We start from the raw sequence: 15,245 nt of genomic DNA, 5'->3' as shown, positions 1-15,245 counted from the left end.
CTTCAAAAGAAATCCCAAAGACATTCTTGAGCACCCCCAAGGATGCGGCAGGGAAACCGGTGCCTCTCTTGCAGGGCAGTAAAACTTTGGGGACATGGGGAGGCGAGGGCACAGCACAGCCCCGTGAGGAGGCAGTAAAAAGCCCCTTTGCAGCAGAGCAGAGCAGAGGAGTCCACCGGGAGCAATGCGGGCTGTTTGTTTCCTCTCAGTCGGCGCTCTCAGCCCATGTGTGCGTTAGCGAGCACCATGGAGATGGGGGCTTTATAAATACACCTGCTCTAAACATCCACTTAAAGGTAAGGCAGAGCAGTGGCAGGAAGTCAAGCCCCGTTGATGCCGCTGAGCCATCCACTTGATTTTGCCGCACTGCCTCAGGTGGGTGATGGAGTGGGGCGGGGGAGCCCTCGGTGGCTCTGAGTCAGCCCCAGAAGGACCCCAGATCACGCACCTCGCTCGTAGCTGCTCTTTCGCACAAGAGTCAGGCTCCACGGCTTTGCTAAATGTCAGGCCGGAGAGCTGATCTCCCTGCAACCTGCCCCCGGATGCGTGGGGTGAAAGAAGCCAAGCCAAGCGTAAAGCCTGGCTTATTTTTTGCTTATTTTTTATTTGGGCAATTTTATTACCCCGTCCAATACCCAGTGGGTCTCAGGACGGCTTACAGTTCAAATCCCATAAATACAAAGATACCCAAATAATACAATATAAATGATCCACAAACTGAGCGTAAAGCTTACTAACTACCCAGATCAGAATGAGATTTTCTGTGCAAGAAAATGAGCCCAGGATGAGGCTAAGCAGCTAAGAGTAAGGCAGGCTCGGTGCTGCTCAGGGGCCTGGAGGAAGTTTGCCCACACCCAGGGATGTCCTTTTCCTAAGTGAGGGGGCCATCCCTGGCCATCGTGCTGGGGAGCAGGGGTTGCTTGCTTCTGGGGTGAATGATTTCTATGCCACCAAGAATGCGTGTGACGCAGGGGCTGCCCTGCCGATTTTTCAACTGGAACATGCGTGCAAGACTCTGAGCAATGCATGCTTCATGTGTGAGGTGAGCCAGAGTTGGGAGTTCTTCAGGAACTCCCGGGTTAAAGTGATGGCACAAGATTTCCCCACCCTTTAGAAATGACACGGTTCCATTGCAAAGTTTGTCTCCGTGCAAATTCAAGACAGGATCCAAACTGGACCTGCTTGACACCCACATGTTGAAGGATGCGGGCAGAGTTTCAGACCTCCTCTGAGAGAATTTAAACCCCTAGCAAGGAGATGGAGATGCAGTTCACCTTCTCGTGGGGCTGTGACACCACAATCTGGGGATCGAGGCTTTCAGCCTCCTGCACTGCTGCTTCTCTGAGTTATTTTGCTGATTCTCCAGCATTACTTGGGAGTAAGTTCTTGTGAATTCTGTGGGGCTTATTTCTGGTTCAACATGCCTAGGACTGCGCTGGTTCTTTTCTTCTACAAGGCCGTCATGGGATTCCTTTTAAACCCTGCGGTCTGCTTTCTGGTAAAGCATTTTGGTCCCCGCCCCCTTGCCGTAAGGTGCTCTTATAAAAAAGCCAAAAGGAATCCATACATTGAGGCATGCTTCCCCTAGCAGCTCAGAATTAAAAATAGGGTTGCATGGAAGAGTTCCAGGACTTTTTTCAAGAAGTCCGTTTTGGATGCCTGCATTATAGCATGCAAACAAAATGAACTGCTGGAGGGAAAGGGGGTGCTTTTTTGCTGCTTGTCCATCCCAACACCCACCTCATTGAGTCTCGCCTGCGGCAGCCTTGTTCTTTGTTTAGTGGTGGCTTCCATAAGCACCTCTCCAAATTAGAAACACAGAAGCATAGAAACAGAGCAAGTCAGAAGGGGTCTCCCGGGCCATCTAGTCTGACCCCCAGCTCCAGCCAGTTCCACTCATGACATGCCCACCATGTGCATGTCCAGTCTATCCTTAAACACCCTCACTGACGGGGCCCCAACCACCCTCCATGGAAGCCCATTCCACACCCTCGGGGTCCTGTCAGGGAGTGCTTCCTGGCATCCAAATTGAAGCTTGGTTCCTTGTCTCCGTTGGAGTGCATCCTGCCCTCCTCTGTGGAGGAGAACAGATCATGACCCCCCTCTGTGTGGCACCCCCCCCACATACCTAACAGGTCCCCTCTGAGTCTCCTCTTCTCCAGGCTGAAGAGACCCAGTTCCCTCAGTCTCGCCTCATTCCCTGTCCCCTGCAAACTGGCCACCAACCTTGTGGCCCTACGCTGCACTGACTCCAACCTGGCTATATCCTTCCTGTAATGAGGGGCCCAAAACTGAGCACAATACTCCAGTTGCGGGCGCACCAGAGTTGTATAGAGTGGTAGCAACACCTCTCTCGATCTAGAAGCCACACTTCTGGCTATGCAACCAAGGGTGGCGTTCGCCCTCTTGGCCACCGCATCACACGGCTGGCTCACGTTCAGCCTGCAGTCGACCAGCACCCCGAGGTCCCTTTCACGAGTGCTGCTTTCCAGCCACTTGTCCCCTCACCTGTCCTTATGACACCCCTTCCTATGCCCCAAGTGCGAGGCCTTGCACTTCTCCACACTGAACGCCATCCCGTTGCCAAATCAGCACCTCCAAGAAGGCCTTTCCAGGAGGGGGGGGGGGTCGCCTCTCCTATGAAAAACACCTGAAACGAAGCAGTCAGTTTCAAGAAAGGTAGAGCAGTCCCATGCCGGTGAGTTCGCGGATCTTTAGCTGCCTCCTGGAGCTGCAGCACTGGCTACAATCCTGGAAGAGCTGGTACAGGGGAGAGAATACTTCCAAAACGCAGCACAGTTGGACGTGGAGCACCTGGTCCCCAGCCTCCGTGGCCGCAAGGTTCTCAGGATGACCCCTCGGAGAGACCTTTCCCCTGTGCCCAAGGTCTTGGGAATCGCTGCTACCGCCTGCAGGAGTCTAGCTCAGCCCAAGCTCCCCTATCACACTGACAAACCAACACGGGGAAGCTTTTCTCTGCTCTTCATTTATTGGGACATTGAAGCTTCCACAAGAGGAAAATAACACATGGATCTAGCCAATATATATATATATATTTAAATCCATGCAGGCATCTTGTTCCGAAATGGCAAACTTGCACAGTGTCACACCCCCTCCTCCAACACACACACACTCTTGCACACAGATAAAGCTAGAATGCAAACAGTTTGGTGAGAAATTTCTCAGGCATTTTTGGCTACTTGTCTGTTGCTTGCAGAAAGGAGGAAGAGGAAGCAGAAGAGGAAGAGGAAAAAAGGGGACCTAATCCAAATCTATCCCGATATTCCCAAAAAGGGAAGGGGTGAAAAAGTTCTGAATTTTTCCTCATCTGAAATTCTCTGGATTTTTGTAATATCGAATTACCCGAAATTGTTTCTTGAATCGAACTGATGCATTAGGAAGTCCTCTCGCTCTTTTAATGTGCTGATTTTGAGGAAAGTGTGGTACATGCACAGCCCGTCGCAGCTTTATATTCATGCTACAGATTTGTAGCTTTCCCCTTCCGCTTCCTCACCGATGTGCACACATGCATTGAAAACACACTGCACAAAAGCAGCCTTGCTGTGATCGCTTACGTGGGTCCACCAAGTTTGTAACTGTGTTGTGTTTTCTGGAGTTGCAGGAGCCCAGCTGTACATCGGAAAAACGCCACACAGAGAATCCCGATGCAACTGCACATGTGATCAAATGAAGTTTGCTTTTTTGCAGTGTTTTATCAAGTCATGTCAATAAATGCATAACAAAGCAGATGGTTGTGGAGGAAGAATTCAAATAAACTGTAGGAAATAAAAAGGAGGGAAGAGCTCGTGATTTAATTCCAAAATTAATGTTAGAAAGTAAACTTGAGCTGATCACAGTGCAGATCCCATACCAAGGGAATGGATCTGAGAAATCCACTTATTCCACTTTTAACAGCGTACAAACATTGAATTTGGTTTCACATCTGTGCATGAGAGTTAAGATTTAAATGACTATAAATTACATTTCAATTCCTAAACAAAACCTGAAATTCAAAGACCAATTCCAAATCGGCTGAAATGTTTCTGATATTCAGATTTGCAGAGGGATGGGTTTATTTTGGATCTGGCTTAAGCAGAGGAAAACCCAAATGATGGAGCAACAGATCCGAACTGCAAGCAAAGCGGGCAAGCTGCGTAAATGCCGTTTAGCTCGCTGAGTGAACGGGGTGACAAGACGCTGCTGCACCGCTGGAAAACAAACGAACGGCCAGAGAGGTTTTTCCTGTCAAGATGAAGGGTTTGGATGGAGGGGCTGATTAGAAAGCACAAGCACCACAGTTGAAGAACGGATTGGACAGCAGGTATGATCGCATCCTGCAGGCACTTCAGATAATTGGATAATCATCACATGTAGCCTGTGGAATGAGACAGGTCAACAGAGCTATGCTTAACCCTTTGCTGGCAGTACCTGCAGCTCTTTGACGGCTGGCTTTGGCGGGGCCGGGAGCGCTCCAGAGGGCTGGATGCTGGGGCTGCTTGCAGATCACCCCGCCTGCATTTCTTCCCAGATTTTGGCATTCCAAATGACCAGGCTTGGTTTCCAAACAGTGGCGCAGTTGGGACATGATAGACTTTGAGCTTAATGGTCTTTAGATGGGAACATGGGTTCCTTTGCTTACTTCGCAAGGCGCAGTTCTATGCAGGTTTAGACAGAAAAGATGCCATGCATCTCCCAGCTTTCCCCAGCAGGACTTCAAAATGTAGAAACTGGTCATCCACATTGCCTTTGGGTCCAAGCGGGTCTCTGAACATCTGCCCTGAAGTCCTGCGGTGGTGGCGCTCCTGCTTCCAAAATGAAAGGACTGCCTTAGGAATCCTGGCTTTTAAGTCGCTGATCCAGTGCTTTCCATAGCTTCCCTGTTTGCCGTTCACTGGGCTCTTTACACAGCTTGGGACCACAGCGTCTGTTGAAAAGCCTCTCCCAAGCACGATCTTCTCAGATACCGGACTCAGCCTTGGGGACCTGCCTCTGAGCCACCCTTGCTGAGAAAGACGGCTTCCCTTCTCCGCTGCAACCTCTTGGCTGCAGGGCACCTGGCGCTGCACGGCTATCTTTGCTGCCCCAGCTCAAGACAACCCTTTATGCTGAGGCGCTGGGGCCAGAGGGGGAAAGCCAGGTGATTCTTTCCCTTTGCAAGGCAATTTGTAAAAAACTGCATATTTTTAGTGATTTTAAACTCATTTTAAATTCATTCTAGTTTTTGTTTTAATGATATTTATGTGGTCTTGTTTGATGCACCAACCAGAGAGCTTTGGCGATGGGGTGGTATAAAAGTGAAATAAATTATGACAACAATAATTTTCTGTGCCATCCCAGGACTGATGTGGACATATGTGATGATAAAACGCAACACAAGTGCAATCCAATATATCGCATCCTTGAAGCATCTCAACATCCTATTTGTCCCTGGAATCCTTCCCTCTTTTAATTCCTATCTCTCATGTTTCAGTCGCCATCACTTTGATGACCTTCAGTTCCTTTTGATCCCTCCAGTCTCCATCCCAGCGCAATCTGCCTTGCCAACAGGCATTGATAACACACTGGGAAAAAGCAACCTGGGTCAGAGCGAACATACGTACACAACGGTTCCTTGCCTTTGGAATTTCCTCTCTGGAAAGACCCATGTGGTGTGGCATCAACTCCACGATCTCTTTAGTGCCAGATGGAGCCTTCCCACCCCTGCAGGCCTTTTAGACATTTTGATCAAACCGGAAAAATTTATTCTTAAGAGGCTTTTGCATCACTGCTGCCCACATTGTACGATGGTCAATAATTTAACGTGATTGCTGGTTTAAATCATCGGTTCTAATTTTCTTTTGCTTGAGTAGCTTTTGGGGGCTTGAAGAGCAAATGTGGATGGCCCGTCAGAAATTGGCCAGTTGTCCGACTTGGACACTGCCCCCCCCCCCGCGTTTTCTTTTGGTTCTCTTGGGACATTCATAGATCATTGCGTATTCCCCAGAAGCTTTGAGCTGCCTAATTCATGGTTTTAAGATGAGTGATCAAGACATAGGTGCCCTGTTGTTTCTGAAAATGTGCGAGCCCTTACGATTTAACCATGCTTTTGTCGCTGGGTCATTTGAGTTCTCCACAGAGCATCACTCTACTGAATTCAATTTAACTTACTTCCAGATCAATTCTGGGCTGCCTCTTTAAGCTTTCTGGTTCTTTAATAGCTTGTTCACCCACCTGGGGACCTGCTTTGAGGGGCCAAATGGTTGTATATGAATTGTTTCATAAACAGATGGACTAATTAAGAATACTGAGAAACACATTTGCTACTGCTGATATGAAAGCTCCCCCCACCCCACAAAATTGGCCAAAAACTTCTCACCCACTTTTTTCAACCCCTGCCACTCAATTTGATGGAAGTGAAGCTGAAAATGAATCCAAAGGTGAAGAACAATTGAGAAATTCTCGTGGGTTGTGTTTGGCTTTCTTGGGCTTAACTTAGTGAAGATGGGATGAGGAGTGAGTGGAGTGTCCTGGTTTTCATTGTACGCTCCTCTTTCAACAGCCCATAAATCCACTGTGTAGATGACCCTCCCTCGACTCCAATTTGGAAATTTGGGGCTAGTACCGTAATTCTTGCCATAGGACATTCTCTGAGCAGAACATACAGGCAGGCTGGGGGGTAAGGAGAGGTTGGGTACACACACCTCTTGAGGGCGAGGCAGAAAAATGGGGGAAGAAAGCTTTCAGGAAATTGGAGGACAGATTTTGGCAAAATGCTGACTCTGTTTCATCCCAGGAGCTAGACTGCTGCATTGTCTGGGAAGCCAAATGGGGAAATTTCTCTGCTAACACATCAGGTGGAGAATTTTGAGAGGCCCTTTGTACGCAGCTCTACTTGGGACAGTCCCCCCCACCCCCGCCACTCCTCCTGGATTAATATACCCTTCGGCATTTCACAAAGCTTCCCCGTCATCATTTCAAGGATCCCTGAAAGCATTATTGGATCGTGAACTGCTTGCTTCTGCAGCAGCCCGTCCTTCACTGATCCAGCAGTGGAGCTTGAAGGACCAAAATGCAACCCTTGTGTGGGGGAGAAAAAAACCCCCCCGTTCCTCACTCAGTCTAACAGCTGGGGAGGTGGGGAAGGAGACGCTAGCAAAATTTAACACAGCATCTTCCAAGATACCAAAGATGGGCATTGATCAGGGACCTGAGTCAGAAAACAGGGAACATGGATAGTTGGTGGGATTGATGAAGGTTAGAAACATAGAAAACAGAGCGAGTCAGAAGGGGCCTCCCGGGCCATCTAGTCTGACCTCCTGCACCAGCCGGCTCCGCTCACGACATGCCCACCATGTGGACGTCCAGCCTATCCTTGAACACCCTCACCGATGGGGCCTCAACCACCTCCTGTGGAGGCCCATTCCACACCCTTGGGGTCCTAACTGTCAGGAAGTGCTTCCTGGCATCCAAACAAAACCTTGGTTCCCTGAGCTTTGCTCCGTTGGAGTGCGTCCTGCCTTCCTCTGCAGGGGAGAACAGGTCTCTACCCACCTCCGTGTGACATCCCCTCACCTACTTGTATGTCGCCAACATATCCCCTCTGAGTCTCCTCTTCTCCAGGCTGAAGAGACCCAGTTCCCTCGGTCTCGCCTCATACAGCATCCCCTGCAAACCAGCCACCAACCTTGTGGCCCTGCGCTGCACTGACTCCAACCTGTCTATATCCCTTTTGTAATGAGGGGCCCAAAACTGAGCACAATACTCCAGTTGCGGGCACACCAGAGTCATACAGAGTGGTAGTAATACCTCTCTCGATCTAGAAGCCACACTTCTGGCTATGCAACCAAGGGTGGCGTTCGCCCTCTTGGCCACCGCATCACACAGCTGGCTCATGTTTAGCCTGCAGTCAACCAGCACCCCGGGGTCCCTTGCGCAAGTGCTGCTCTCCAGCCACTTGCCCCCTAACCTGTACTTATGACACCTATTCCTATGCCCCAAGTGCAAGACCTTGCACGTATCCACATTTAATGCCATCCTGTTGTCTCCTGCCCACCTCCATAGTCTGTCCAGATCCTTTTGGATCTGGAGTACCTGCTCCTCAGTTGTGGCCACTGCTCCAGTTTTAGTGTCGTCTGCGAATTTGATCAGCAGACTGTTCACCCCTTCTTCCATGTTGTTAATGAAAAGATTGGATTGGCCCCAGGACAGAGCCCTGGGGGATCCTGCTTGTCACTGGCTGCCATCCCGATGATTCCCCGTTAATGGTTACCCTCTGCTTTCGGTCAGTCAGCCATGCCCTAATCCACCAGACAGTGCTTTGGTGTATCCGAAAACTCCTCAGTTTCTCCACCAGGATATCATGGGGCACTTGCTTTGCTCCAAAAGGAAGAAACGTGCATCTCTGAGGGCTTTCTCCTTGCAGCAGAGCGCCCAGGCCTGCAGTCCTCACCTTCAGTAGCCTTGGGTAGTGGCCAGGGGCCCTGCCTCTGGGAAGGGTCTACTGAGAATGCCTGCCGTACCCCTTCCACCACCCCGGTTCATTGCTTGGCCCAGGAATCCCGAGCAGCCCCATCCCAGTGACTGGATCTAGCTTTTCTTTCAATGTCTTGATGTGCCCCAAACTGCTCCTGTTTGTGCTGCTGAGATGATCTCTCATGGTAATGGGTCATGGGCGAGTGGAGAAACCTGTATCCCTCCAGTTCCTGCCAGCCCCACCCGACATGGCAAACGGTCAGCAATTCTGGGCGTTGGATCCCAATCCCAGGAGGAGGCCCGCCAAGTCTCCAGCCTTGTCTCTGGGAAGGCCTGTAGCTCGGCACTAGAGAGCGTTTCTCAAAGCCAGAATGTTCTTGGTCCAGTCCCTGGCATGTCCAGTGGAGAAGGATTATGGGTTTCTTTCTCCAGTTGAGATGCTGGAGAGCGGTCAAGAGCAGGCATGACCAGCTTAGATTGATGAAAGGTAAGAGTCTTGAACTCTGAGCCAAATCCTACCAGAGACTTGCTTTTGCTGAATGGATAAGCGGCCCAGCTGACCCTCAAACCAATGGAGACATCGGGTTAAGAAAACAGGGCAACCCACACTACAGGACTGAGGACAGGTTGGGTGTGGATTGGCGCTGAACCATGAGTTAGACCAACCCAACCACCAACACTGAGCTCTGCATAACTGGCGTGAGGTTACTAGCTCATGGGCTGCAGGTTAGCTGGGTTCAGGCCACAAGGTAAGCCCTTTTCACCAACAAACCCAGGTTCAGCCCGTACTCTGCTGCTGTGTTGCCTTAATCCAGCCCGCATCATCTGCTGAGCTGTAGCTCAAAAGCAGAACACCTCCTGCACATGCGGAAGGACTTGCGGGTGATTCCTGGCATCTCATGGTGGGTCTGGAAGGGAGACCCACTGCCTCTCATGTAGGCGGCGCTGAATCAGAAGGGAGAGTGATGCAAGGTAGATTTCTGTGTTCATATCTCAGTGGTTGAGGACATGCTTGGCATGCAGATGGTCCAGTTTCTACACCTGGAACCAGGGAGGTGTGAAGAATCCACTGCAGAGGGTAGAAACCTCTCAATAGAATGGAGCTGCCAGGATGTTAATGGGGACCGGCCGGTATTCATATTTAACACTGGTCGTCTGTCAGTTACAGTGGCTGCCAATTGAAGTCCGGGCCCAATTTAAGGTGCTGGTGATGACCTATGAAGCCCTAAATGGATTGGGTCTGGGATACCCGAGGGAGCACCTTCCCCCCTATGTGCCCCTCGTCCCTTGAGATCTGAGGGGGAGGCCCTGCTCTGGGAGCCCTCCTTGAAGGAGATCAGGAGGGCGGCTACCCAGAGCAGGGCCTTCTCTGTGGTGGTGTCCCATCTATGGAATACGCTCCCCAGAGAGGTTCGCCTGATACCGACGTTATATTCTTTTTGGCGTCAGGCAAGCACCTTTTTATTTTCCCATTATTTTAATGTTTAGTTGATTTTAACTGGGATTTTAGTATTCCAATTGTCGGATGCTGTGGTGTTTTGTTTTGTTCTACCCATTTTTTGTAAGCTGTCCCAAGACACTAGTAGTGGATGGGTTAGAAAAGCTTTTTAGAAATAAAACAAACAAACAAACCCACGATCTGCTCCCCACCGTTCCCATTTCCTAGCCATGAGCCTGCACTGACTCACTGTCGGATGAGTGGAGGAATTCTGCTCGAAGAATTCTGTCTGTAACACAGAGCTCAGTTTGTCTCCTCCTTTCAAAGCTGCCAACAGAATTTTTTTGCAAACAAGATGAGAAAACCATGTGCTTGGGAGTGCCGTTTGGTGCGCACTCCACGAAAGTGGCTTTGCTCAAAACAGCACCCCGGCTTGCATGATTTGGCAAGGTTTGCACAAATAGCTCCAAACTGTGAGGGTTCTTTTGGGTAGTTTTGGGGGAAAACGGTTGCTTTTCTGCACAAAACAGCACTCCCCCCCCTCCCCAATTATTTGTGCAAGCAGCTCCAGGCACCTTGAAGTCACGTGCATTCCAAGCACAGGCTTGCAAAAATTCTGTCGGTGCCTTGGAAAGGACACAAATCCCATTTCTTCTTACAGACAAAAGTCTGTGAGACAAGCTCAGCCTGGTCAGGTGAGGCAGCAAGCTCAGGTAAGCAGGATTCCCCTGTCTGTAGGTGAGCCCCAGAAGGGCAGGTTCTCTGAAGGCAGCTTCCAGTATTCCTTTCCATACATGGGAACAAGAACAACCTTTGCCAGCATCACGAAACCGGGGCAGGAGATCCCTGCCAGCCCCTTTGCACACTCAGAACGCGAGAGGAATGGATGCCATGGTATCCCCGCATGTTTGGACCTGAGGAACGGCCCCTTCGGAAAACGTAGGGGTGTTTCTAGGCTGAGGGGCGAGCCCATGAGATAGATGTGGCCTTTGAAAGGAGCCCTGTCCATTTTCTGGAAGGCCTTAACCCGACCTACAGGGGGGATTGTGGCAGCAATGGGGACATTACAAGCTGGGCTCAGTGAGAACCGGCAGGTGGCCCCGTTCCCTAACGTCCCGGCCTCTCGCATCACGTTTCCTCCCCAGGTCCCTCCTCCTCCTACACATTGCCCGGGTTGTAGCAGAGCAGGTTGAACTCCAGGTTTTCGTCCCAGTGCCTGAGCAGGACGAAGAGCTGCTGAGCCGCCGCCTTCAGCACGGGCAGGCTTCGGCCTTCGGGGAACTCTTGCTCGCTCAGCCACAGGCTGGCCTTGGCCGCCACCAGCTCCCACTCGATGAAGTAGGAGGCCGAGCTGTGCTCAAGCCAGGCCAGGGCCACGGCCGTGGCCCAGAGCGTCCCCTCCGGCTCGGTCTGCCGCTGGAGGCTGACGTCGGCCAGCCAAGACTGCAGTTCCGAGCTGTCGGACTCGGATCCCCTTCCACTGTCGGCCTGGGATTCCTGAGGCGACAGCGCGTTCTCCGGGGAGGAGAAGCGCTGGATGGTGATCGCTGGAGGAGAAGGCTTGTTCTTGGCCGTCGGGGCTTGCGGGTGGCTTTCCGCCGTGCTGCCAGGGAAGTGGCGGGTCTCTCCCACCACACCGCCCACCTCGTGGCTGGCCAAGGCGCTTGCGTTTTCTCCTGGGGGTTGACGTGCCCTGGAGTTCTTGGCTTCTCCCGAGAGGCCTGCCTTCCAGGCGCTGGCCGAGGGGCTGAGGGCCATCCGATGGCAGGCGAAAGGCGACGTCCGCTTGAGCTTCTCCAGGGGGATGTTGATGGCCTCGCTGAAAGCCTGGTTCAGAAGGAAGGAGCCGCACGCCAGCTGGAGAGCCACCTGAGGAGGGAACAGGTGGCCAGCGTTTTCTCTGGAGCTGCAGATCGCAGGGAAGCCGGGCAAGACGGGAGTGCAGTCCCTGTTTGGCTGCAAAACAGGGCGAAACGGGGCCCCAGAGGGCTTCCCCACGGCCAGATGAATGCTGCGAGGGATTTCCACATCCAACGCAGCGGTGCCGCGAGGCCGCTTGAGCCCCAGCCAGAACGTGTGTGTGCGGCACCCCTGCTTCAGCAGCACTCCTTAATTCCAGCAGTGGGGAAGAACCTCGGAAGCACAGCTCTTCCCTCCTCCCCGCCATTCTGTGCTTTGCACCTGGTTCTACTTTCCTGATGTGTTAGAGCAAAGGAAGGAAGGAAGGAAGGAAGGAAGGAAGGAAGGAAGGAAGGAAGGAAGGAAGGAAGGAAGGAAGGAAACTGTTTGCCAGCAAGGAATACTCTGCTCATGTGCAGTGTTGCGTTTTAAGCTCACTAAATGACTGCAGGAAATGAGTTTGCCTCTGTAAGTGTATTTCTTTAGGAATGGGCACCATGTTGTGGCAGAAAAGGGTGCGTGAACCCCTACAGTAAAATGAGAAAAGCTGCAGCTGTAACCGTGACAGCCGCCTGAGTGGGATGAGGCAGCGTGGCGTCCTGCAGCAGCGCGGGGCTGGACCTGAGGGCCTTCACGGCCCCTCCCAACCCTACTATTCTAAGCTGCCCTCTAACTCCGAAAAGTTTAACGATGAGGGGAACAGGTGGCGATGCGGGGCCCGTCTCCTGCCGCTGGCACCATGTCACAGCCTGGACGGACATTTGGACTTGGGCACCCAGGTCCACGCTTGGCTGCGTCACAGAAAAGGAGCCACGCTCCAGCCATTCATATGCCATATCCTGCTGGAATGTGCCCAATGTGTTTTGTCAAATGCATGCAAGTCTTCCTGTGGCTTGGTAAAGCTCCGCATGAAGAGAATTTGCAGCCTCGCACAGAGTCATGGAAAGAGCTCTGAAATAAGGGAAGAAATCCAATGAGAAGAATTTGGACAACATGAAGAAAGGGTCTCCTGACTGAAGAGCCTGTCTGTGAGAAAGGGGGCATCTTCCCGATGTCGTGCTTTGCCCCTTCCCCAGATTTTGAGGGGGGGATTTCTCTTTTTCCTTTGATATCCAGTAATGGTTTCCTTTTAAAGAATGGCAGCTTGATTTAAGGAGCAATTTCCTCATCTGGAAGCATTCTCAGAATCTGCCTACTCCAGACGTTGCCTGGCCGAAGGTACATTGTTCACCGTCACCCTATAATTATGTAAGTGATTCCAGGAAAAAAAAAAAACCTCAGCCTGCTTAGCCACACGTCCCTGCAGAACTAGCGATTTTTTGGGCTCGGCCTCACCCCTTGGACTTTCAGTCTCAGGTTCGGTGTGTTCTCTACCCAGCCAGCAATAAAGAAATATGTTTCTCCACCTGCAGTAAGCTGTGAGAATGTATTGCTCTGCTGTTATTATGAGGAGTAGAGCAAGGCTGGATGTTGATTGCCAGTGGGTGAAATAAGAAGATAATGTAAAGTGATCTTACAAGATAATCTAGCCTAAATTGCTCTTGGCTCTATTAAAGGTGCAACCCTCTGCATATTTAGACAGAAAAAGTCCTACACCTTCTCACAAGGCTAGCTGGGAATTCTGGGAGTTGTGAAACTTTTCCTGCCTAAACAGGCATAGGATTGTATCCTAAAGTACTCATTATACAGCACTCAGAATCATAGGAGTTGATTTTTCCTTCTATTTCCTGTGTACTAGATAGGAAAGGATGAAAACAGACCAAAAGGAACAGAAACATAGCCTTTGATAAAATTGCTGTGCAGACCGGAGTTGGCTGGCTGGTTGTCTGGGTTGTAGCTCAGGTCTAATTCCCAATTTTCCCAATTTTTACAACTCAGTATGAGGTGAAGGAGGAGAGCACAAAAGTTGGCTTGAAACTCAACGTTAAGAAAACTAAGATCATGGCATCTGGTCCTCTCACTTCCTGGCAAACAGAAAGGGAAGAAATGGAGGCAGTGACAGATTTTATTTTCCTGGGCTTCAAGACGGGGACTGCAGCCAAGAAATTAAAAGATGCTTGCTCCTGGGGAAGAAAGCTGTGGTAAATCCAGACAGCATACTAAAAAGCAGAAACATCACCCTGCCAACAAAAGTGCGTATCGTCAAGGCTATGGTTTTCCCAGTTGCAACCCTGTGGTTGTGACCATAAGGAAGGCTGAGCGCCAAAGGATTGAGGCCTTTGAATTGTGGTGCTGGAGGAGACTCCTGCGAGTCCCCTGGACTGCAAGGCGATCAAACCGGTCAGTCCTAGAGGAGATCAACCCTGGCTGCTCTTTAGAAGGCCAGATCCTGAAGATGAAACTCAAATACTTTGGCCACCTAATGAGAAGGAAGGACTCCCTGGAGAAGAGCCTGATGCTGGGAACAATAGATGGCAAAAGAAGGGGACGGCAGAGGATGAGGTGGACTCCGGGAGATGGTGGAGGACAGGAGGGCCTGGAGGAGTGTTGTCCATGGGGTCGCGATGAGTTGGACACGACTTCGCGACTAACAACAACAACAACGAGGTCTTTCCAGGGTTTGAGGAAGTAAAATCAACACAGGGACCAGAAACCAACCAACCTGCCAGCCAGCCATCCAATTGCTTAGCTGGTCACTTACGAAGCAGCTAGTGGAAAAGTTGAGAGAAGAAGGTCTGCACTGATTTTTAGTTTCTCTGTTAGCTACGGTTCCTTCGCACAGCATATATTTCAGCATGTGCTAAACCGCGGGACCGTTCTGCGGGGGGGGGGGGGGGGATTCCTTGTGCTGGGAGTGGGCAAAGATGCTGCAGGATCTACTGGGGTTCTTTCAAAGACAAGCCAGTCAGCCTTTGATAACTTTCCTGCCCCCCACCCCCCCCGCAACTTGCCCGGTAACCTGCAGAGGAAATGCGGTGCGGGCCCTGCTCCCAATCCCAGTCCTTTGGATAAGCAGCTTCTGAAGTGCCTTTCCAAGCCTTCTCCTTTGTCCTCTTGCCCGAAGAAACAATGCGTGTCCGGAAGTGAATCACGTTATTTTCTGTGGCCTCACGCAAGTGAATCCCACTGACTTCCATGGGAAGGGGCTGTGATTCCTTCTCTTTGGGAGGCGTGGAGGGCTCCAGGTCCTCTTGTCTGCCCCACTCAAGAGATGGGAGGTCCAAGGCTTGGCAGCCTCCCCTTGCATTTCCTCTGTCCCTTCTCCATTCTTTTTTTCTCACGGGGCGGGGAGAAGCAGCTGTCTTTTTCCTCCTTTTCTTGATAAAAGACTCCGCTCGCTCGTTCGCACTTGCACGGAGCTAACGGATAACAACGGCAACAAATCCCAGTGCGCAACTCCTTGGCAGCGCTTTCGCCTGCGGTTGTATCATGTGCGCCACGAACTCATGTTTCCAGCACAGCGGAGGCAGCGCTGCATTCATTAGCCCGTGCCTCAAACGTGGTAAATGTGTGTGGG

The 15,245-nt window shown here is 51.1% G+C and overlaps 1 protein-coding gene across 1 annotated transcript in view; it reads right to left on the bottom strand.

Moving 5' to 3' along the window:
* Positions 1-11,047: 11,047 nt before the first annotated feature.
* The window catches only part of VWA5B1 (von Willebrand factor A domain containing 5B1), a 59,578-nt gene continuing 55,380 nt past the window's right edge, over positions 11,048-15,245 (bottom strand). The window contains exon 21 of the mRNA XM_044452354.1: positions 11,048-11,758. Coding sequence (XP_044308289.1) covers positions 11,048-11,758 — 711 coding nt within the window. The remainder of the gene's footprint in view (positions 11,759-15,245) is intronic.

This window comes from Varanus komodoensis, unplaced genomic scaffold, assembly GCF_004798865.1.
Source record: "Varanus komodoensis strain SLA01 unplaced genomic scaffold, ASM479886v1 scaffold71, whole genome shotgun sequence".
Lineage (NCBI taxonomy): Eukaryota > Metazoa > Chordata > Lepidosauria > Squamata > Varanidae > Varanus > Varanus komodoensis.
This window is presented reverse-complemented; position numbering and strand designations above follow the sequence as displayed.